Source organism: Centruroides vittatus, unplaced genomic scaffold (genome assembly GCF_030686945.1).
Source record: "Centruroides vittatus isolate TY-2023 unplaced genomic scaffold, ASM3068694v2 contig_651, whole genome shotgun sequence".
In the NCBI taxonomy this organism is placed as follows: Eukaryota; Metazoa; Arthropoda; class Arachnida; order Scorpiones; family Buthidae; genus Centruroides; species Centruroides vittatus.
In genome coordinates, this window is record NW_027122405.1 from 2,814,429 (window position 1) to 2,838,619 (window position 24,191).

At 29.3% G+C, this 24,191-nt stretch overlaps 1 protein-coding gene across 5 annotated transcripts in view; it reads right to left on the minus strand.

The window, feature by feature from the left end:
- The window catches only part of LOC136979909 (sentrin-specific protease 6-like), a 78,024-nt gene that overhangs the window by 22,102 nt on the left and 31,731 nt on the right, over nt 1–24,191 (minus strand). For all 5 annotated transcript variants that reach the window (XM_067275947.1, XM_067275946.1, XM_067275943.1 and 2 more), the window contains exons 5-11: nt 23,730–23,873; nt 23,004–23,091; nt 21,470–21,842; nt 13,637–13,779; nt 9,887–10,097; nt 5,461–5,637; nt 3,586–3,734 (exon numbers count right to left, since the gene is read on the minus strand). In XM_067275947.1, coding sequence (XP_067132048.1) covers nt 3,586–3,734; nt 5,461–5,637; nt 9,887–10,097; nt 13,637–13,779; nt 21,470–21,842; nt 23,004–23,091; nt 23,730–23,873 — 1,285 coding nt within the window. The remainder of the gene's footprint in view (nt 1–3,585; nt 3,735–5,460; nt 5,638–9,886; nt 10,098–13,636; nt 13,780–21,469; nt 21,843–23,003; nt 23,092–23,729; nt 23,874–24,191) is intronic.

Below are 24,191 nucleotides of genomic sequence, written 5' to 3' on the forward strand. Positions count from 1 at the left end.
TCTTCCGGTTTAATCTAAATTAATTAATTAAATATTATAATTATTAATTTTAATAAGAGATGGCACCTAACACCCAACTCTAGTGCCAAATTCATTTCTATTCTATAATCATATATCCAAAATTTAGCCCAATCATTTGTAGTTGTAGGTGTATTTGCTTATGATATCAGGTTTTGTTTGATGTGTATATTTTTAAAACAAGACATTTCATTAAATAAAAAATGCAGAACTTTTCTGGTGAAAACATGATGATGTAATAGAAAAAGTTTAAAATTAGTTTGTGGTTCCATCAGTTAAGAGATTTTGTTAAAACACAAATTTTATATTATTAATAATTACAAAACTGCAAATAATTTAATTTTGAGGGTAGAGAACAAGTTTTATATAAAATTATAAATGCCAATAATGAGTAAAATCTTCATGAAGTCAGACTCCACTCGAGTTATGATCTGTACACATGATCCCTATCTATCTTCCCACTCCTCAATCTATAACCAACAAAACTTAATAGCATCAATGTCCTTTATACACAAGCTACCGTGCTAAATTTTGTTTCTTAATGATTACCCCATCCTGAGATATTAAACAAAGTAAGCACCAACACAGGCATTTCCTTTTTGCCATTTTTGAATTCAGGTCTCAAAATGCAGAGATTTGCAAAACACTTGGAGGATCAAATCGGACATGATTCCAATATTTTCTCATTTTGTATACATAACAAGCTGGGAAAGTAAAACACTGTTTTTATTTATTTTCATCAATAAATCCTGTAATCTGTTACAAAGTTATAAATTTATTAAATTGTCCCTTAATAAACTTTCCAAATTTTATAAAATATTAACAAATTAAAAAAAAATTTAATTGATAATTTTGTTACACTATCAAAATTATTAAAACAAAAATTGAAAAATAATAAATAGTGTCTTTTTAAATTATGTTTATCATTTTTTCAACTTGGTTTTCATTTTTAGACAGGTTTATTAACACCTGCCCTCAAATTGAAGGTGTGAAGATTAATTGTGAGGGGCTCTAAGGAAATTAAAATACTGTACTTAAGAAAAAAACAAACAAGTAAAATGGCAAAGCCATATTTGGGACAAAACTATGTCTTGGAGGCTTACTACTAAGCAGAATCCCCATTTTTAAAAAAGTAATCCTGGCTATTGTATCGTCTGAAATTATTTTTTTATTTTGCACAAACAAAATATATCTATCAATAAATGTAAAAAGAAAGCAAATTATATTTTGGAAGTTAGTTTTAATATAAAAGTGTAACGACTAGCGCCATCTACTTTCAAAAACATTCTAATGCTGAAACGAGATATCTCGGGTCAATCGGTCAAGGTCAGCACGTGGCGCCCAGAGACATGTCAGGAATAACACAGGACAGGTAAATGGGTTTTTTCAAAGATTCGTTTGTCAAAATTCAATTTAGCAACATTCTCATTTCCAACTTTTCAATAAGCAATGCATGCACAAATCTTTCACTACTGCTTGTTTGTAGACAGTGTCACCATTTTGTATTTTATTTTGACTCCATTCTCAGTACCCTGAGTACCTACAAGTCTGATTTTTTTTTTATGTGCACATGATTTGGGCACTTAATACTCTGTGCCAAATTGCAACTGCTGACATGTACTCCTTCATACTCTAAGCTGATTACCCAGCCAACAGTATGATTTTATAAACAAGACATAATCTTGACAAAAAATGTCAATGTTAGACTGTGCACTCTCAAATTTATGATATTGCATAACTAATATTTTAAAGACCTAAAAAGTCATATAATAATACAAAGTTTTCAACATGCTACAAGGGAAAGACATTATGGGTGTCACAATTTAAGTATTTAAACATTAATTAGTGAAGTAACATGTGATAGCTTGGCATCATAAAAATGTCGTTGCCAATAACAGCAGAAAAAGTGATATATTGCCAAAATAGTTGAGAAAAAGTGACTAATTTAAGAATAGTGAGAAATAGTGAGAATAGTAATCCATTCAGAGGCCTGTATTACAGAAAGTCATCATATAGGCATATCACTGGAAAATACATGTTTCATATGAGATAAACAATAAAAACATCAACATGATAAATTTTCCATGCCAATTGTTTTCCTGCATCAGTTGTTTTTGCCTCCAAAAACAATAGATTGAGGTTTCATGGTATATGCAGAAAAACTTGGAAATAAAACTGCCAAATGCTATCAATTGCACAGCAACTGTATTGTTTATCTAACTTGTTTCAGAAAACTTAATAAAATTAATTATTTAAAAATTCTTTCACTACAAAAATTCTTGAAATTTGACTTGAAATCACAGTGCATTTTAAATCAAGAAAATACAGGTATTAATATTTCAAGGAAAAAAAATCCCATTAAAAAATAAGTGTATTTTCATCTGAAAATGAAAATTCCTTAAATCAGAGTGACTTAAATACTTGACCATTTTATATTAAATTATTTTCATCCAAAATAACACTAATATCTTATTTACAGTCAAATCTTGTTTGTATGTTTTTCAAGGAAACTGAGAAACATACAAGTGAAACTATCTTTTAATTGCTTTTAGAATGAATATAGTCATCACAAAAGTACTGCATGGCACAAATTAATGTTGTACAACAAATCTGTATGTGTAAGTCTTAACAAAAAAGTTTCAATTTACTACATGTATAATATATTTGAACATATAAAAAACAAAAATAAAACAGTAAATGAAGTCATGTACTTTTAAAATATTGATCAAATTTTGCTAGTTTCTTGTTTTTTTATTGAAGGACTTGTCACACAGTTGTATCCTCCTACCAAAACTCCAGCCACATAAAAGAGTGAAGAGTCATTCTGACAGAAAATAGTGAAAATGAATTAAGAACCAGAGTGATTTTTATTCACTTATCAAAAGTAGTTCACACTATAAAATGCAGAAAATAAAAATTTTCAATGTGCTGGACTTTGCTGAATAAAAAAATCTGTCATAAATGGCATCATGTTACTTATTAGTCACTCTGTTTTTTGCATTTCCTGGTGATTCACTATCATTGTGGCTAACCTGAAATGAATACATAATTTTCTTTTTCACTTAAAATGTTACCATTTCAAAGTAAATAATGCATAAGTAAGAAAATAAAAGCTGGAGGGTACCAAAAAACACCATATATAAGTATAAAATTGTATAAATGAAGAATGTACTGTACAGCTGAAGTGTTTTATAATAGAGTATATACCACACAGAAAATATTTAAATATTTTGTGAAAAACATACAACTGAGAAACATATAAACAGGGTTCGTAAGCATTCGTAATACAGAAAAATGCAATTGCTAGGATATACTGTAGTTTTTATAGCATTTTAAATGAAAATATCAGAAACTTGAATCCTGATAAATAGCAAATTATATATTATCCCTAGCAAAGATAATGTAATCTGAAAGAATTAAATCACTTGAAAGTTATCTCTTGTAAATTTTCTTCTTAAAAAATTATTTTTTTTACAAAGAAAATTAACTTATATTTTTCATATTTCTTAAAAAAACTTATTAAAAAAAATATAATTTTAAGAATTAAATATACAGAACATGACTTACATTGTGTGGAGTTGATCTAACAAGAATCTCATTAGCATTTTTTTGATCAATTTCTTGCAAAAGCCTTCCTGGAAACACTTGACGAAAGAATACCTTTTGATAACTAGTGATAAATTCAGGTAGAATAGTTATTCTTTTCTGGGTTTCATCTGTAATAATTTTGTTTCAATAGAATATTTGATTAATTATTAATTCTATTCTAACAATTGATCAAATATTAATTAATATACTATATTTTGATTTTTTTGAAACTAATCTTGATTAATTTCAAAAAAGAAAAGAAATTTATTATTTTTTTAAAACAAAAGATAAAAAAAATAAAGAAATTTTCATTTATAGCTGAAAGTTTATATTTTCTTAAGCAGTTTGTCCCCTATTACTGTACAGATTGTTGTTTACTATTCTCTATTACAAGTTACATAATACTGTGTGTCACTAAACATGAAAATAATAGCTATTTAAGTAAAGTTATTATTAATTATTAACAGATAAGTCTAGCATTTGATATCTATGAAAAAGACAACTTAAAGAGAGTGAGGATTATGTAATAGGGTAAATAATATGTCGTTGGGCATAAATGGGGGGAAATTTACATAAAGTATGCAAATTATATAAATTATTTTCTCAAAAAACTATGAAAGAGATTGTTGAGAAATCAAAGAAAAATTATTAGAGGGAATTCACAAAGAAAATTTATCAGTTTTTTATTGAAAACAAATCTTTTTAAGGATTTTTATGTTAACTAAACTTTTAGTTAAAAAAAAATAAAAAAAAAATATATATATATATAAGTGAGAATAAAAAGTATATATTGTAAGGAACTGAGTCCGAGCATTATTTTATTATTATTTTTCGTTTTATTATATTTTGTTTGGAGCTTATGTTTAGTTAGAACGAAGGTTCCCTACCACTCTCTTATTAGTAACCAAAAAAGAAGATAATAAACCAACTCATGAAAAAAAAAACGAGCGCCGTAGGAAAAATCTCACACACTTGCGCTGCCCAGCAGAAATAAACCATCCGCAGAAAAAAAATGGAGGGGGGAATCCCCACACTCGCTAGCAAAGAAATACTTACTAAACCGTCATAACATCCCAGAAAATTGTGCTAAATACTTTGTAAACGGTTTGTAAGATTTTGTTGTAAAAATTAATGCTGCCAGAAAGAAACTTAATGTTAGAAAACTAAGTATGTAAATAAGGGGAGTAACCCAGCTGAATTGTGACGTCACCTCACAGCATAAAACCAGCATGCTAACCGAAGAAGAACGAGGTGATTTCCAGAGCGAGGTGATTCCTGGTCGAAGTCCAGATTGAGAATTAGGCGATCCAAGGTGTTAAAGAGGAATTCGATTTGACGATAACGAAAGGATTGAGGAAATAGGTTCCTAGGATAGTGTGGTGACGGATAGACGTTTAGTTCGTAAGAGAGTCTGTTCATAGTTCTTAAGTATTTGATTTGTCGAATTTTCAAAGGGAAATTAATATGAAGTTAAGCTAAGTAGTTGAGTTTTATTGTCGGGTTGACTTGTTGATTTTCATTAATAAATTTTGTTTTGGATTATAGACAATTGTACATAGTAAATTCTATTTACTAATTAAATATATTTGAAACTTTTGCTTTGACTTGATATTTGTCGTTATTCTTACTAATATTTTCGGTGCACACATAAAAGTCCAGGCCCGGCAAACTAATCTCGAATCCGCGTAAAGTACCCGTTAGGTTAACGGAAGTTTTACCGGTCGCAGTTAGTGTCGGTTTCCTAAGATACTAAAAATAGTACTTTACAACTATTAAAAGTATATATATACTTTTTATTCTCCCCAATTTCTACAGAAAGTATAGAAAAATATAAAGTTAAAAATATTTACAAACCTTCACCACCAGGATCATAAAATGGACCTGTCTGTACATTCATCTTCAGATCACTTCTAATAACAGAACCACAAGAAGGTGTAGTATAAATATATAATACAGGTAGAGACTGACCAAAATGACCAAGAACTTTAATAATGTCTTCAGTTGAGAGAATCACTTTCACTAATTCATTAGCTAAAAATCAATTATAAAAATATATAATAAATTATGATGAAATTTTAAAGAAAATTTTAAATATTCATATTATTTTCTTAATTACTTTCTAATTTAACCCCTTTTATACTCTAACATGCATTAACTTTAGTAAAAATACATTTATAACTCATAAGCACTAACACTTATTTATGAATTTATATTTATCATCATCATCATCATTTATTGTCTATTGGAAATTTCTTCCCTATTACAATTTATATTTATTGTACAGGTGGAAGCTGGAAGGTCAAACACACTTTAACTTACAAGGCCATTGTGCATCTTAAAAGAGATTACTTGACAAGTATAATCTCTTTAAAAAAAGACAGAAGACCTCTGAAGGAAAGCTGAGGAAAATCACCAAATTTCAAAAACGAGGAATTTCCTGAGCAAAAATCTGCACACTCACAAGTGAGATGCAGAGGAGTTTCCTTAGCAGAATCATAAAAGTGGCAAAAAGCTGAAAAGCAAAGTTTCATTTGGCATAGATATTTATGAAAGTGATCAAAACCACTCAACTCTGACCAAAAAGAAAACATGATTACTGAGGAAAGATAAGAAATCTTTAGTTTGCCAAGAGGCAGAAATATCTTGCTCTGCTTTAAACCAGGAATATATGCTTAGAATAATTGTAGTAGTCTATTCTTTGACATCTCTGAAAAAGACACCTTAACACATTCATGGCGTCAGTAGATAAACGTTTAGGCAGCTGCTGGACGTTACGAGTCACAGGTGACTCGTAGTCTATTTTAATATCGGGCGGCACGAGACACCAGTGCTGTTTCGTACTATTAAATTAATATATTTTATTGCACCTAATAAAATAATATCAATATATCAAGTATGATGTTTGAAGAATTATGTTATCAAAACATATGCGCTGCCCACGGAAAAAGAAGCAATTATGTCTGTAGCCCGAACTAGACATGTCCATATGAGTCACATGTGCCTCGTAATGCTGTGAACGTGTTAAAGAGATTGGGATTATGTAATAGAGTAAATAATATGTCAGTTTTAAATTGCAGTTATAAACTCATGCCTGTAAAGCAATGGCTACATCCTAGGCATAAAGTATACAATGAGGTGGGTAAAATAATTAGTTTTCTAAAAGTTTGGCAGTAAACTACATATCTTGGCAATATCACTTTTTCTTTCTTCTCTATTTTTTAATCACTTAGTTTTTTTTAGATATCATAAAAATATAGGTAAACTAGTCTATCATCTAGTTTCAAATGCGACTAAATCTAAAACATAACAATTTTGTCCATACTTTTGAGGTTTATAAAATGTACATTTCAAGAAACCACAAAATGTACATATTTTTATAAATCAGTTGACTACTTGCTAATTTTTCTTTTTTAGTTTTACTATGAATTATCAAAATTTATACTAAAAAATATTGGGGGAGGGTATGCTGGTCACCAGAGGTACTGGTGAACTTTTTAGCAGAGCTTGTTAAATTGCATATCAGTGAATTGGAAAACTTTAAATAGCTGAAACATGGTAGATTTAATGCCGTGGATATTTGTAAATAGATTATCCTTGAATTTAATAAAGGTGTTTATTAATAATTGCTGGGATTGAATCAAATCCAGGACCTTTACCTCAATCTCTGCAACATATGAGCCAAATGGATATGCAAAGAAGGGGATGGGGTAGACCATACAAGGATAATGCTAAAGAAAAAAGAAAAGAAAAACAACTAAAGGACTTAATTAGTGAAGATTATTATCAAATAGAGGAAGAGGACAATAGGAATAGTCCTAAGACATCGAGAACAACGAGAATTTATGATTATTTCGATACATTACGAGATTCAGAACCAAAAGTACTGAAGGGGACTCAATACACAATAAAATTGATATACAATCTGATACAGGACAAATTTACACAGCTCTATATCGAAATACAAGGAATTAAAACTGAGGTCAATTCATTGAAACAGGAAAATAAATATTTTCATGGGGAGTTGACAAAACTGTCCCAAAGAATAGAAGAGATGGAAGAAACATCCAAGAACAACGACCAAATAAAAGGTATGTTGGAGTTCGAAATAGACAATCTGGTTAACGAGAGGAATAAAAAAAATTTAGTTATAAATTTCCCATTTAACTCACCTGATTATGCAAAGGAAATTAAATAGTTTGTAAATAAGGAATTGGGTATAACTAACAGCTGTATTGAAAGTTTGGTCAGACTAACTAATGGTGAAATAAAACCAATAATGAAAATTTCATTAGAGTCCCTACATGATAGAAATTTGATTCTTAAAGCATTTTGGAAAAAGAAAGGTAATTTTATTAATGAGGAGAGGAATAAAATAATTTTAACTGCAGATTTATGCAAGAGATCAAGATGGAAAAGGAAAAAAATTATATACAATAATTAAACAAGAAAAACTCAATGGGAATACAGTAGAACATCGATTATCCGACTCAATTGGAGACTGGGGTTGGTCAGATAACTGAAAAAAACGAATAACCAAAAAGTATGAAAAAATACATTATTAGTATATCCCATGTAATTAGTATATCGCTATTAACCTACTTCGCGTTGAATTTTCATCGATGTTAAGCCTAACAAAATTTTTTTTAAAATAATAATCATTGCTATTGTATCATTAAAAATTATTTCTTTATTTTGCACAAAATAAATACAAAAATAATGAAAAAAATTGAAAATTAAGCCTGGTTTAAATACTGGCCTCCCTTTCATGGTCGAGCCAATGTTGCCAGCTAAAACATGCAAACATTTAACAAAAATAATATTAAAGTAGCCAAGACGTAGCCAAATACTGTAGAGCCACATCACTAGCGGATACTTGAATTTGCCGACTAGAACGCAGTCGATTAACTGATTTGACGGTTGATCGGAGGTTGGATAATCGATGCTCTACTGTACAATAATTATAAGAGATGACTATTATATAAAGGATAATCAAAAATACACATATGATGTTAATCTGAACAAAGTGGTTCAACTGAGTGGTATTGTGAGAAGAAACTAATTAACATTTCGAATTAATGCCAATGGATTGTTAGAAACAATACATATTTGAAAGGTTAAAACTAGGAAAATAGAAAATTTAGAAACAGATATACTTGTTTATTCTGACGGTGATACTTATCAATAGTGTTTTATGACAGGAAACTGTGAAAAAAACATCGACAATACTATTAAGATGATTATATTGAAAGTTAATTACTGCTAGAGATCGTTCTTGTTATTTACCTGTCTCAAGATATCACTGATTGTTATATTTAAAAATTATGTGTGGTATAACCTAATTTCAGAATACTCTTATATTGGTGGTTACTAATTGTTGATGTCTTGGTCTAAGGGTTTGTTTTTTTCTTTTTGTCAAAAATTCACACGGTGTAAATTTTGTAAGGAGGCATCTAGAGTTAGGAGATAGATACAACCTCCGTACACTGGTTAAGTTTGTCAATCAAAATATCATCTACTTATTTTTTCCATATAGTACATGGTAATGGATAACAAGACAAGTGTTAATAAACTAAAAACACCGGGTTGTAAACAAATCTTCAACACAAACCTAATAACCAGTGCAAGTCTAATTAATTTTCTATGGTTAATTAATTTATTAACCGTAATTACGTATGGTTAATTAATTTATTAACTGAAAATTAATTAATTAATTTTCTACATTTAGACTTGCACCGGTTATTAGGTTTGTGTTGAAGATTTGAAGACAAGTGTTTGTTTGTAATGGTGTAAGATGCCACATGGTTTTAAATAATTAAGTTTATAATATTAAAACTGTATATTTAAGTTAATGAGAATAGACATGATGTCAACCATATTGGAATAAATTTTAAATAAGGCAAAGCCAACCGTGGTTGGTTTTCATCTGTATCACCCCTTTGTAACAGGTGTAAACCTATTATGAATAAATGTTATTTATTTACTTACTTACTAAAAAATATTTGAATTAACTGTATTTTCTAACACTGATTAAAATACAGAATTTCAAAAAGAATAATAGTAAGTTCAACACACAACAATTCAAATTAATCAGATTCAACAACCGTTTCTGAAGTTAGAAACTTATCGTTTTAGACAATCTTCTTTATATTAAAAATATCAGAAATTGAAAAACTAAATATACTGTATTTATTTAATGTAATACATTTTAACATCTACTAATATTAAATTAAAATAAACATAAATCATCTAAAATTTAATGCTAAAACATAACAGGACTTACAATTTATTACAGTCGGAACATGAAATTCTAAATCTTGAGAATTAACACATACTTCCATTGAAGTAATGCTAGACATAGGTTGTACTTTGAATGAACCGATTCTGACACTTCGACATTTTAAACTAATTTTTTCAAGTGACTTCTGTTCTTCTTTATTTGAATCTTCTTCCATACTCTCAAAAGGTAGCAATTTTTCTTTTACAAGATTTTCCTAATAAAATATTATAAGATTAAATGAAACACATAAAAATTTAACAAAGTTTATGCAACTGTTTATACAATTCCACAAATGATATTTAATATAATCAAAAGTGCAAAGTTATCAATAAAAACATAGTCTCTCTCTACACTAAATTTTTTAATTTTTCAATAGCATAAAAAATAACAATAAAATCAGAGTTTGTTTATCACTTGGTAAAAACTTATTGTATGTCTAAGGTAACTGTACTGGTAAATAACATTGTGCCAATTATTGCCATTTAGAAATTAAAATTTTTAAAATAAGCCTGTTAAACATGAAAACTGTTCAGTTGTACTGTTAGAAAATTAAATTAAAAACACAGTATAAGAATTATTCAAAAGAGTATCCATTGGAACTTTTATCTTTTAATCAGATTTTGACATATCAGTCAGCTGGCAAAGTATTAAAGACGAGAATAAGTTGATCAACTGTGCATGTTGATAAGATAAAACATTTACAAATTAGTTTTTAATTACATTTACATTTCACTTAAACTATAGATTATATTTTAATTGTAGATGACAGTTACTGGAATATTGTATACAATGAACCAACAAACAAAAAAAAATATTTATTTCAGAAATATATTTGTTTTCTAATAATTCTAATCTATCTATCAATAAAGTAAAAGTTTATATACAGTAGCTCCTTATTACATTGCTCATTCAGATATATTATTCTTTTTTGTCTTTCAAATATAAAAATGTTTTAGCCAATAATTTTTAAAAAATCAGTTGCCACTGAATTTCTATGGCATTCAATCATTGACATTGAAACTATCATTGTATGAAATATAATCCATAAAAAGCAAGTTAGTGTGGAGATTGAAATTAGAAAAAACAGATAGATGGATACAACAGTTACTGTATTTTTGTGGATTGTCCAGAATGTCAGTCTATCTGGGGAAAACTGTGAAATCAGATATTTTTGTATGGTAAACCCAGTGTGCCAATTTAAGTGAGATTATATATCCCTCTCTAGAGGTTGTCTGAAAAAAATGAATGACTTTTTATTCTAAAACTGTGACATTGTCAGCATTACTTCAAAAACTATAATTATATGCATTTGAAAGGTTCAAAGCAGTTAAAATGCTACAGCTACAAGACACTGTAGATCAGTGGTTCCCAACCTTTTCTAGGATGCAGACCACTTTTGTGAGCAATTTTCATTAGCAGAACACTTACTTAAGTTAATATGAAATACATAAGCTTGTCATCAGTTATTTTGTTAGAATTGAGCAGTTATAATTCAAAATCTCTACTCATACTATAAATGCCAATTCTAAGACAAAAAAAAATATACCTAAATAACTTTAATGGGAAACTTGTGCCTGATGTTTTTTTACATATTTCATTCAGTTTTTATCATTGCCTTTATCTTATTCGAAACAGTAGTACACTCCATAAGAATGAGTCGTACATATATATTTAAGTTTATGAAAATTTTATGATTTTAATTTTTTGATATTCGGCGGCTCGAATACGATTGTACACTTTTCGATTTGCGACTAAATCTGCGGAACACTTGGAAGATGCTTACGGAACACCAGTGTTCCGTGGAACACCGGTTGGGAACCAGTGCTGTAGATATTGTGAAAAATTCTTTATCATTGTTTTATTGTGAAAGTGCCAAATCCTAAAATAAAAGATTGGCATTTTGATCACTTTTAACTTAAATTTTTTAATAATCTATAATTTTTGTTTTAATGAAGATTTAGTTATATCTTACAGCCAATTTGCTGTTACTTCTGAGTTGGACTGTGAAAAGAATATAAAAAAAAATACTCAAAAAAAAATTATATTTTTCTTTTATGTAAGACTTCTAAAGCTACATATACAATTATATGTTTAATTTCTGTATTTTGTCTTCTTTCTAACAATGTAAAATACTTGTGGAATGCCAAATATGCTTTTTTTTATGTTTATTTTTTTGTAATTTGATCCAAATACACAAGAGTACATATATCAAATTTCAGAAACTCACTGTAAATTACACAGATTAACTTCCACTTTGTGTGAAATTTGACAGGAAGGTGTTATTTTTAAGGTCAGGGTAGATTGTCAGTGCAGCCTACACTGACTAACTACTATTACAACTAATGTCAATAAGCCATTAATTGTTTTATTGCCCCATAAAGAAAAACTCTTGGTGATTGTAAGTAGGTCAAATTACAATGTTATTATTTTATTGTATTCTGAAGAATGTTTTCTTTAACATTTATTTAACTAGTTTTGTTAGATCTGATTATTTCATTTTTTAGTCACAGTTTAACCGGCATGCCAGTCAATCCACAAAAATACAGTATATTGCACTGCTGACTATATAACTCTCTTGATTTGTTTCCCCAACAAGCACAATATAACAAGGGGTTACTGTATTTATATGTTTCTAAACATAGTGAACCTAAAACAGACTTATAATGTCAATTACCAGTACACTTACCCTGTATTATATATAACAATTAGATGGCAGAATAAAAAGAAAATTAAAACTCAACACACAACACTAAAAGCAGTCTTCAACTTCCAGATTATTGTGTTGCTAAAAATGTGTAAAAAGTTGAACAGTAGAGCTGCACGTTATAAAAGAAGTTTTGTTCCAAAAGGAAAAAGTTTTGGTCCTTATTAAGGAGACAGGTTTTAGTTTTTTACAGTGAATGTTTAAGTACATAAAATGGTATTTAAAATGTTAAAACCATAAATTAAACAGAAAGCAGACAATAAAAATTAATTTTCACAAATTATTTTAGTATTATCAAAACCAAAAATGGTACAAAATGTTGCTGCACAACTGCTTAAAATTACTGTTTGCCAATGTAAAATATTTTTAACAGAATAATATATATATATATATAGATTATAGTTTAAATTAAATTTCTCAAATTTTATCATAGGGGAGTAACTATTTCTACATTTAAACAATATAAAAAATATCAATATGAAAGACCATAAATATTTAATCTTTTAATGTTCTAAACAATGAATCGACGTGTTAAATGTAACTCTACAGCCTTTTTTCATTTGTGTGAATTATGGTACTTTAAAATTGTTAACCTCCTTTTAATTTTGTAGCAAAAATGCTGATGAGGGGACTCCAGGTCCAAAATGCATTCTGAAAATAAAACAGTGTTTTTAAAATAGTGTTGTCTAATTTGATGTCCTGTGATGGTGTAATAAGTCTAGCGGTAAAGTAAGGCCAATCTTAGTGCTCACAAGTCATTAAACCCTTTTCAGTTTTGATTATTTGCTTAAATAAGTTTGCTTAAATAAGTTATATATATATATATAAAATTATAATAATCTTGCTCATTAGATAAGATTAGAAAATGTTTTGATGACACAAAAGCTTTATATAACACAAAAATAATTGAGCACTTTCAATGTTATGATTATTTTAAGTTTAATAACATTGCCATCATATTTTAAATTTTAATATTTAAACTTTATGAAAATATAAATAATTTCTTTAAAATATATAATCTGAAAATAAGAACATTTAAATATTCTTACATTTTCCACACCTGTTGTTGAATCAGGCAAACATATATCTTTCTGTTCTAATTTGTTAACTCCTGATATGGATATTGTGTTTGTAGTAGCTTCCATTCCTGAAGAATTTTCTTCTTCTTCATCAGAGGATATTGTTAAACATTCTACATTATAAATTGAAAAAAAAAAATTATTTAAAATATTAATAATAAATGAAATTATAAGTAAGTGTAACATTCAAATATGTTTTATAAAGCAGAAGAATCTGCTTATAAAGGGGCTGCAGTTGTGACATAATGTCATTGCTTTGCCCAACAAAATAAATGTCTGCCATATAGATTGCTCATTTCACATTACCTTGCTTGTTCACTCTATTATGTTAACATGGAAGAAAGGAATCTTACTTGGCTATGCAGCTTATTTGAAAGGTAATGATTTGATAAAATATAGAGAGAAAATTTCATTTGTTGGATAAGACCCATATGAAATGAAACCAATGAATTTCTCTCTCAAGATTAATGATGAAGGTCTATGACTAAAAATTTCAAAACAGTCTATTATTAGGGCAAAGCTTTCTCCAAAACAGTTTTTAAATACACTAGGCATTATTTGCTTTAAAATGTTCCAATCTAGCTAGTGAATTAAATCAGACAAACAAACAAACAAAATATTTGTCCATTTTTCCAGAATTCTTGAAACTGCTGATTGTGAAACATGGAACCTGTAAGCAAGATCCTTATGACATAAGTTCATTCTTAATCTCATCAAACACAAAAAATTCCTGAAACTGTGTTAATTTGCTTTGTTCTGAATAGTGAACCACAGCAGAACATAAGTCAAATATAGTCAGAAGACTATTGAAGTTTACTACTACTGTAAAAAGTCTTGTTTTTTCATCATTTCCTTGAAATGACCCAAGAGAATAAAAATCCTTTATGATGACTGTTGCTTTTAATGTTGCCAGTTCTTTCCAAAATGCATCACATTCACATTCCTAATCCAAGTTATGTATCATAATGCAAGTACAGTAGCCCCCCCCTATAACACAGTAGATACGTTCCGTGTTATATGAATTCCGTGTTGTACGAGTCACTTAAATACGTGAGCCAATCATAGCCCAGCATGTGTGCAGTTTAGGGGCTACGACTGTTTGAAAGGTTTTCTTCCATAAAATTAATCGATTCTAGACTAATTTGACTCAACATTTCCAAATCACGTATAATTTTTTGGGAATAATCCATATAAACTATGCTATAAACAAAAAATTGTAGAATTACTTCCCGAGTGTGCACCATTCGACAACACCATTGCTTAAGCTTGTTTTCGTCATGGAGCGGCTTGTCAAATGGTGGGCACAAGTTTCCTGATAAGTTATTTTTCTGCGAAAATTCGCTGAACTTTGGAGACATCTTTAATATAAATATAATTTTTATGGCCGTTAAATAATAAATGGTTTTTAGTAGGTCTGCTGCTCGTTTAAACTCAATGGTTTGTGCAATGTCCGCTATTGGTCCAGATTTGACCAATCCTGTCGTGACATGAGTCAGCAATGACGTTTTACCATGTTATATGAACACGATCACAATTTTTTCGCCGTGTTATACAAACCCGTGTTATAGGGGGGTCTACTGTAAGTTCTGTTTGTGACATAGATGCAACTCCTTTTTTGTTCTCAATCTGCACGTAAACAGTACTTCTTCCTCTGTTGCACAGATCTGAAGCTGTTTTTAAATTTAAAACACTTTTTGAAAGTTTGTGAAGTTTCTTCCATGGAAAGAACCTCACAAACTTCTTCATTGGAAAAAACCTTAGCTGATGCACTTTTTTTGCACTGTCTTCTTTTTCTTCTTTTCATAGCACATTCATATCATTCTTGTCTTGCTCTTGCTCCCATTGATCTGCTACTTTCTCCCATGTTTATTATTAGAGCCAATCTGGATATTCTAAATCATACAGCTTTGCTGGTTTTCCTTTAAATAAAAAATAGCTTCACAATAAGTTTTGCTCACTTACACATTTACTTTTGTGTTTCCAGTAAAGAAAAATGGGGAGCAGTGAGACAACAAAATTTATAACAGGAAAGCAACTTTACAAGGCAGGATTTCCATCAATAGCCCTTGTAATTCATTCTGATATCTTCTTTCATATGATAAAGTCTGAGAAAATGTAAATATATATTATTTTTTTCATAAACATTACTTTATTCTTCTATTTAACTAATATTTTTCCCTCTGTAATTTGGCACTAAGTCTGGATATGAAAGAGATATTAAGGTAAGAAGTTTATTTTTTGATTGCCCCTTTTACTTCAGTTTGTTTAAATATTAAGTAAAATCCTGTTTTATTTGTAACCTTTAGATTAAAAGTTAAATTGGTAAAGTTTTGCCTGCTAATTCTGGCAAGCCATTCTGTTTGCCTTTGCTGTGAAAGATTTTCAGTTTTTTATCTCGATGATGAATTACTGCCAGAATTTGGAAAAACAACCAATCTTTATGCTTTCTGTAGTTGGAATTGCAACCAAAACTCTGCAATGAACCATAATAAATTGAAATTAAACTTGAAAAAATGTGAGTTAAATGGAGAAATTGAGAGTGACAACCAAACTGATAAGCAACCAATACGAAATGCTTCTTTGCGCAGTCTCTGTATATGTGAGCGTAGTCGTGTGATGTTACGTGAATCCCCTCTATTCTAATCATATATATTGTCATCAGAATCAGCATGCTCTAAAACAAATAAATTAAAACACATTTACTGTAATCAGAGTTTGGCTATAGTTAGCATTGTTTTCAAAATGCATTTTTAAGCAGTCTTTTCACAGTGTCAAACGTGTCTGATAGTGTAAATGAGTTATCATTACCAACCTTAATCAGTGCTTTAAACATTAACAGTTTTAGTCAGTATTTGCTCATAGTGTAGTAGTTTAAATTGCTAGTATTTATTTCTTCAATTACACACTCACCACTATCAAAAACAGTATTGCAAAATTCAGCAAGCAAACAAAAATTCTTATTAGAGATGATACAATAGGATAGGATTGAATACTGTTGATATGATTCAATCCGATACTTGCTTCTATCCATACTTGACTGGTGTTGGTAATAAATGAAAGCCTAAATTTTATTGGTTTAAAGAATATTCACTTTGTTCATTAACCATTTAAATATACAAACATCTCTAAGCCCAACAGTTACATTAAAGTCAAATAAATGCCAAACTTAGAAATGTTTATATACATATATATAAACCATGCCAGGATAAAGTGATAGCCAGCTGAATGCCTTAGTAGGTGATTATAGGCCGTGGCAACCGAGTCATCCCCAGTCAATGCTTCATGCAACTAGTATGGATATATCTAAATTAAATATGTCTGGAAGCAAAGGATCAGATAGAAGTCTGAGTACTATTCTGAGCAACATCTGCATGATAGGCAGCAGTGGCGTAGCGTGGGTGTCAGCCGCCCGGGACGGAGGAAAATTTCGCCGCCCCCTTATTTAGGTATTTTTACAAGATATTATTATTTATTGTGAAATTTTGCCGACCCCTATACGTGCTGCCCGGGCAGGCTGCCCCTGCCGCCCCCACTACACTACGCCACTGATAGGCAGGCATTGTGGGTTCAACTTAAACTCTAGGCCAATTATTTTCTTCCAGAATTTTCTAAATTATTTAATAAATATTAATTTAATTATAATGATTAAATTTAATAAGTGATGGTACCTAATACCTATCTCTAAGCCAAATTACTCGGTATTTAATTATTAATAGTAGTGGTAATACATTATAACTTAATTCTGCAATTGTTTAGCTTTCATTAAAAATTTAAATTCAAATGTAGGGAAATAAAAGTTTGCAACTTAATTTACAAGCATCTTTCTGATCAAACCTAGTCAATTATAATAGTCTGGTTTGCATAGGCCTGTAATAAAATAAAAATTTGTGTCTTTTTTTAAAAAATTACCAACACTATATTGGTAATAACACGTAATTTTATGTTATACCTACTATAACTGTTTTTTTTTTTTTTTTTTTTTTTTTATCAAAGACCATAAAATCAACTATTTTATAAACTGTTAATACTATGCATTTCAAATGCTATACATCCCTCTTCAGGCTTTAAATTAAGTTTATAAAATATTTGATTTTATGGTCTTTGATTAAAAAAAAAAAACAGTTATAGTAGGTATAACATAAAATTACATGTTATTACCAATATAGTGTTTTTATTTTTTTTAAAATGACACAAAATTTAATATAGAAAGAAACCATTCCAATAAGTATATTAATTTTAGAAATAAAATGAAAACCATACACACTTCCAGCAAAAAGAGTTTACGAAAAAATGTTTTTGGTTTATTTTATAAACCTGCCTCAGGTTTCAAACTATAAAATTCCAAATTTGGAATTTCAGAAATATTTAAATAATGAGGATTGTTTAAATATAATTTTATTTCATTAAAAAATTTTTAAATGAAATAAAATTCTCTGTCCAGGTTTGATTCTGAGTCCCAGAGAAGCAGGCTGATTGATGCCTTCACTGCCTCAGCCATCCGATAAGCTGGCTTGTTTACATTAGACGTCGATTTACACTGCTGGCCATTAAAAATGCTACACCAAGAAGGAATGCAAATATCAGAATCATATTTATTGTCATGTACAGTATAATGGGAGGAAGACATGATTAAATTGACAGGTAATTTTGAGGTACAGAGCATACAGAAATCAGTACCCAGAGCAGTCACCTCTGGCAGCAGTAACAGCTGTAATCCAGCTGGGCATTGAGTCAAAGAAAGTTTGGATGACAGGTACAGGTACAGCAGCCCATTGGTTACAACTCTATGCCAGAATACAGTACACCTATTGTATTAGAGTGAGTGATGGTGTGTCAGTTTCTTGGAGACCACTGACCAGATGTTCTCAATTGGTGTCAGATCTGGAGAACTTGTTGGCCAGGGCAAGTTGAACACTATATTCAGAAAGGTCAAGACAGCATGGGCAACATGTGGTCATACATTGTCCTATTGAAAGGTAGCATGATGAAAGCCTCAAAGATAGTGCACAGTGATGGGCCTTAACACATCAGAAATGTAATGGTGGTTGTCTAAATTACCGGCTATGTAAACAAGAGTTAACCAGAATGTGTACACAATGGCATTCCATATCATCACTCCAGATGCTGGACTCACAAGACGATGATGAATGCAAACTGGCAACTACCATTTCCCCTTGATGCCTCCACATACAGATATGGCCATCATGATAGTGTATGCAGAACCAGGCTTCATCTGAAAAGACAAAGTAACGCCATTCCTACAATCATATTCATTGTTGAATGCACCATTGTAGACATGCCTGTCTCTGTTGCAGAATCAAGGGAAGTCACAGCAATGGTTGCTGTTCTGATTATCTATAATGCTGCAGACATCGTTGCACTATCTATGCGGACACTTGTTCTGAAAATGACCCAAGTTCCTGACTCAGGGTAAGTGATGTGGTTGTACAATCCCATAAGGCCCAATGGAAAAGAAGTCTGTCCTCTCAGAGGTTACTGATCAGGGGCCACTGAGATCCATCACTGCATTCTGTATGACCCTCCTGGACCCATCAATTCCATATTCTTGTGATAGTTATGGGATCATAATCAATGCAAGCAGCAATAGTGTGGAACAATAAACTGCAGTCCTCATAGAATATGCTTCTACCACAATCAAACTCTGACAGTACTGGTAGACATTCCTCTTCCTTACATGAAGCATAACAAAACCTTCACACAAGCAACCAATGTGTGAATGCAATTTCCATATGAGAAACCAGCTTTACAATCTTCCTTTTATACAGACTGTAGGTATCTTTACTCCACCTGCTTTGTGAGCATGAGTTGAAATACTAATCATTTGAATATCTCAGCATGTTGTACCTTTCATGCAAATTTCACATTTGTTGCATGCCACCTTCATGGTGTAGCAATTTTAATGGCCAGCAGTGTACTTGGAATAGATTATAGTTATACTTTATAATTAAAGCTTTACCATTATAATGTTTCATTTCTTTAAGCCAATCCAGAAAGCAAGTTTCTATCATCTGTTTTTGAAAATTACATTCATTTTACAAAGAAAATAAATTCATAATTTATAATATATTTGTAAAGTTCATGCTTGCAATAAAAAAAAATCTAAGGTGTAGGCCCAATTATCACCCCTGGAACTGTGTATGAATGAATATGCATATATTTAAAATTTTTATATCATTTTTGGTGCATATCTTTTATATTAAAACATGCAGTACATATTAATTTTACAAATTTGTTTTATTTTGAAAAAGTAATGTATGATTTAATTTTTTTCTTTTTCACTGTAACACTTTGTAGAAAAAACAAACAAAATTGGTTCAGATTAAGCAGCATTTATATTAGCAGAGGTTTGAATTAGCAAGAGTGCACTGTAATTGCAATAAGCAGATACTACAGTATTTCTATTTAGACCATTAGCTATCATTTACTTCTGTTTGATTTTACATTGAAGACATAAAGTAGAAAAAAAATTTTAAACAATTTTAATGGAAAAAATTTAATGATTTCATTAACTTACTGTGATCTTACTGAAATGTAAGTAATCTAATAATCAAATGATAAAGCCTGATTAACTATTGAGCTAAAACTTTGCTAATTAATTATTTAGGGCTTGTTTTCTAGGCAATTTGTCTAATTTTTTTATAAACAATTTTCAATTCTAAAAAATAAAAACAATTTCTTATGGATAAATCAGATAAATTATATTAGAATTTTGATTAAATGAACTGAAAAATATTGTAATTTAGTGTAGATAACCTACAGTGTTGCATAATACAGGATAGAAAACAAAAAATATTGCTAAAATGAAAATCAAATCTTCACATAACCTGTCCCACTATATACTCTGTGCCTCTGCAGCAGCTATTGAAAGCAAGACAATTCTGACTTGCCTAGTCAAAATTGAATTAAATATAAACTGTAAATACAAATGACAAAGAATAAAATTAATCCTTCTTACTGTCCACTTCCACAAGATTAATCTCAGATAACTTTCAAATTTTTGATGAAATTTCAAAGATCCATTTTAATGAAGTGAATTAACTGTCACTGAAAAGGTTTGTGGAAAGTGTCTAAGAGATGCCCCTTTAATGAAAAGGGTGAAAGACAGAAGAGAAAAGAAAATGACAATAGAGAAAAGAAGATAAAATGACAATAAACTCATTGAATAGATAAGAAAAGTTAGTCCATCCAAATAGATCATTGCAAACTTACATCTTTGAATATAACTTGTTGCAGATCATCCAGTATTCTAGAATATTTATGATCTTAGTAGACCCTTCAATCCTTTGAACTCTGAAAATCTTTGTCTCCAAATGTACTATCTAATTATGGTTGCATAAAAATAATGTCATTCAGAAAAATTCTTAGTGTAAACAATATAATCAGTTGAATTAAAAAGAACTCTGAAAAGACAGGAAAGTTGGATTGCCTGTCTCCTCCCTTCATGATCATATTCTTATCCATGTAAAAAAGATGTTATTGTCACTTACATGAATTAGGTTTTTCAGCACTTCATAAAAAATTGATTAGTCATTCTGATATAATCAACAGGCAAATTTCAACTCAATACAGAACCTCACAATACAACCATTCATTCCAGAATGAAAGGATATTATAATATTATCAATCTTAAATTTAGTAACTTATATATCTAGTGTAAATTCAGACACACCAGATATATACAAAATATTAAATTACATTTAAGAAAATATAAAATTTGCAAACAGTCAATATTAAAACTTAAATTCTGAATTTCAATAAACTATAAAATCTAATGTTTTTTACCTGGTTCTTGATGTTTCACTTTTGATGATCGAATTTTCCGAGAAGCATTATTAGCCATTACAAACACTTTACAACCACTTGGAGCCTTGTTAAAATTTCCATTAGCATAAACTTGAAATTGTTCACTAAATTTTTTACCATAAAATTCCTGTTTGGATATGCTAATTTCTGCTGATGGTTTTTGATGAATACATGAAAGTGGTGATTCTGATAGAATTTTTCTTTTACACACAATAGTTTCTTTAAATAGTGGTTGACTACATGTTTTAATATTAGATGAAGATGTGACATTAAAAGAATCACAGTTTTGGAAATCTGTATTAAATTGTCCACTTTTTTCACAATCAGAAAATTTTTCTACCTCTTCTGTATTCTAATTAAAAAAAAGTGATGTCAATATATTAAATACTATTTTAAAACAGTTAAATAATTGAAATTAAATTGAATTATCATCTAATATGATTAATAAATTAATAAAAATAAAACTAATATTTTTTAGATCAAATAATGAAAAAATAAATTTAAAAATCAGAAAATTCATTTTAATGACTCTTATTCAGATTAAATGCTATTAACTAATGGCTTATTGTTAAATTCAGCCCTGCTCCACAGCATTGAGGCTTTTGCTACTGAAGGTCTTTTAACAATGCACTCCTAGAACTCAATTTCCAAATTTTATGCAAACACACAAAATATATATGGTGGAAACCTGGATTTAGTAGACACTTACACTTAGTGGATAAAACCCTAGTCCTGTGTTAGTAATAGGATTACAAATGTATTTTTACCTCAATTAAGTGACATTGCCTTCTGCAGACAATGTTTCTCGTGAATATAATTTAAAAGAAAATTATGCCTATTTTCAATTTCCACCATTTCATAGAAGTTTTTGTGTGCTTAAACTCGTCAGACACGTTTCCACAAATCCATTTTTAATAGTATTCTGACACTCTTCACATCAAACATTGAGAGATTGCTAGAATTTCTTCTTTACACAATAGAAGGGAGGTATTTTTAATTTTGAAGAAAAGATTAACAGAAGCAATATGACTCACTTGAGTTATGTATTGGGAAAACTAGCCAAAATCATGCTTGAAAAGCTTAAATAGCACACTCAGTAATAGTGATTGTCTAGCTTACAGTAGATGTGATTTTGATGCCATTCAAAATCTCTTCTCGTAGATTTATCCAAATTAATTAATTGTTAATTTCTAGTTATTAAATATAGTACAAAATGGTATTTAACAGTTCCAGTGTCATATTATGTTAATTTGTATTAAAATTTTGGCAATACTTTGGCTATTTATAAATTGTTCTTAACACACATTATTTTATAAAATAAAAACATGTATCAATTATTTAAAAACTCATCAAGTGTTATAAAATATATGACAATTTTTTAATTGATGTCTGTCTTAAGCAGATACCCAGTCCCAAAAGTATCCACTAAACTCAATTTATTACATATGCATACATATATGAATTTTTTGTAAACCATTTAATTTAAGTTAAAAACAACAGAACTTTTTTATACCTCTTGAGACTGTTCTAAATTACTATTTGATATTTCTGTTTCACTTTCATTTAAAGATGAGTCTAAAAATTCAGGATGAAGAGGCCTTCTAAAAAATTTCAAATAAAAAATATGAATTATTATTAATACTATATAAGAGATGTTATTTATAATTTTCAACATTAATAATGATTTTTAATAATAATATATAAAATATTAGTATCTAACAACTACTAATAAAATACTAACATTTTATATATTAGTATCATTACAATTCAAGATTCAGTGATATTTGGTTAAAGCATTTGGTAAATGATTTTGTATTATTTATATTTGTATTAATAAAATAATTTGAAATTATAAAAAAAGATATCATTTTTCATTTGAAACAATACATAATCTTAGGAAATGACAAATATATAGATATAGTTATAAAATTCTAATAATGAAATTTACCAAAGTAATAAATATACAGGTATAGTAGTAGGACAATGTTTAGAGCACTGTGATATTAAAAAAATTAATTTTATTTTAAAACTAAGGTTTTCTTTACACAAATTAGATATCAAATTGTTAGTCTTTGGAAGATTTTTTATCTCATAGTCAAGCTGTGCAACTATTAATATTGAGCATGCTTGAAGCTATGTTTGAAGCATTCTACAATGCTTCAAACATAGTTCTGTTAATGTTCCTGTCAAATTTTTAAATTTCTTATATTTAAATAATCAGAATAGCATCAATAATTACCTTCGTTCAACATTTGCATATTTCCACTTTCGACCATTTTTAATTTCAGATAATTGTTTTGGCTTGTTTTTCAATTTTTTATCTGTACATTCAATAGGAATAACTTTATAGTTAAGAGATGATATATTCTGATTTTCCTGTAAACTTAAAATAAATAGGAATATTTACAATTGGAGAATTAATGAAGAAATATTTAAGATATAATACTTAATTTATGGTATTTCTAACAATAACAACTAAAAGTTTATTGGCTGAATTTGTTTTCTGTTCTGGATTGACACACATAATGGAACTGCATGATAAACTTAAGTTTTTCTTTTTGGAGCATCCTTTTGAGTTGGGTAACATCATAAGAGTCATCAGTCAACATCATAAGAGTCAAACAAAGCAACACTAAAGACATCCTACTATTTGATTAAATCAGCAATGCCACACACATTAGCAGATTATTATGTCTGCTAC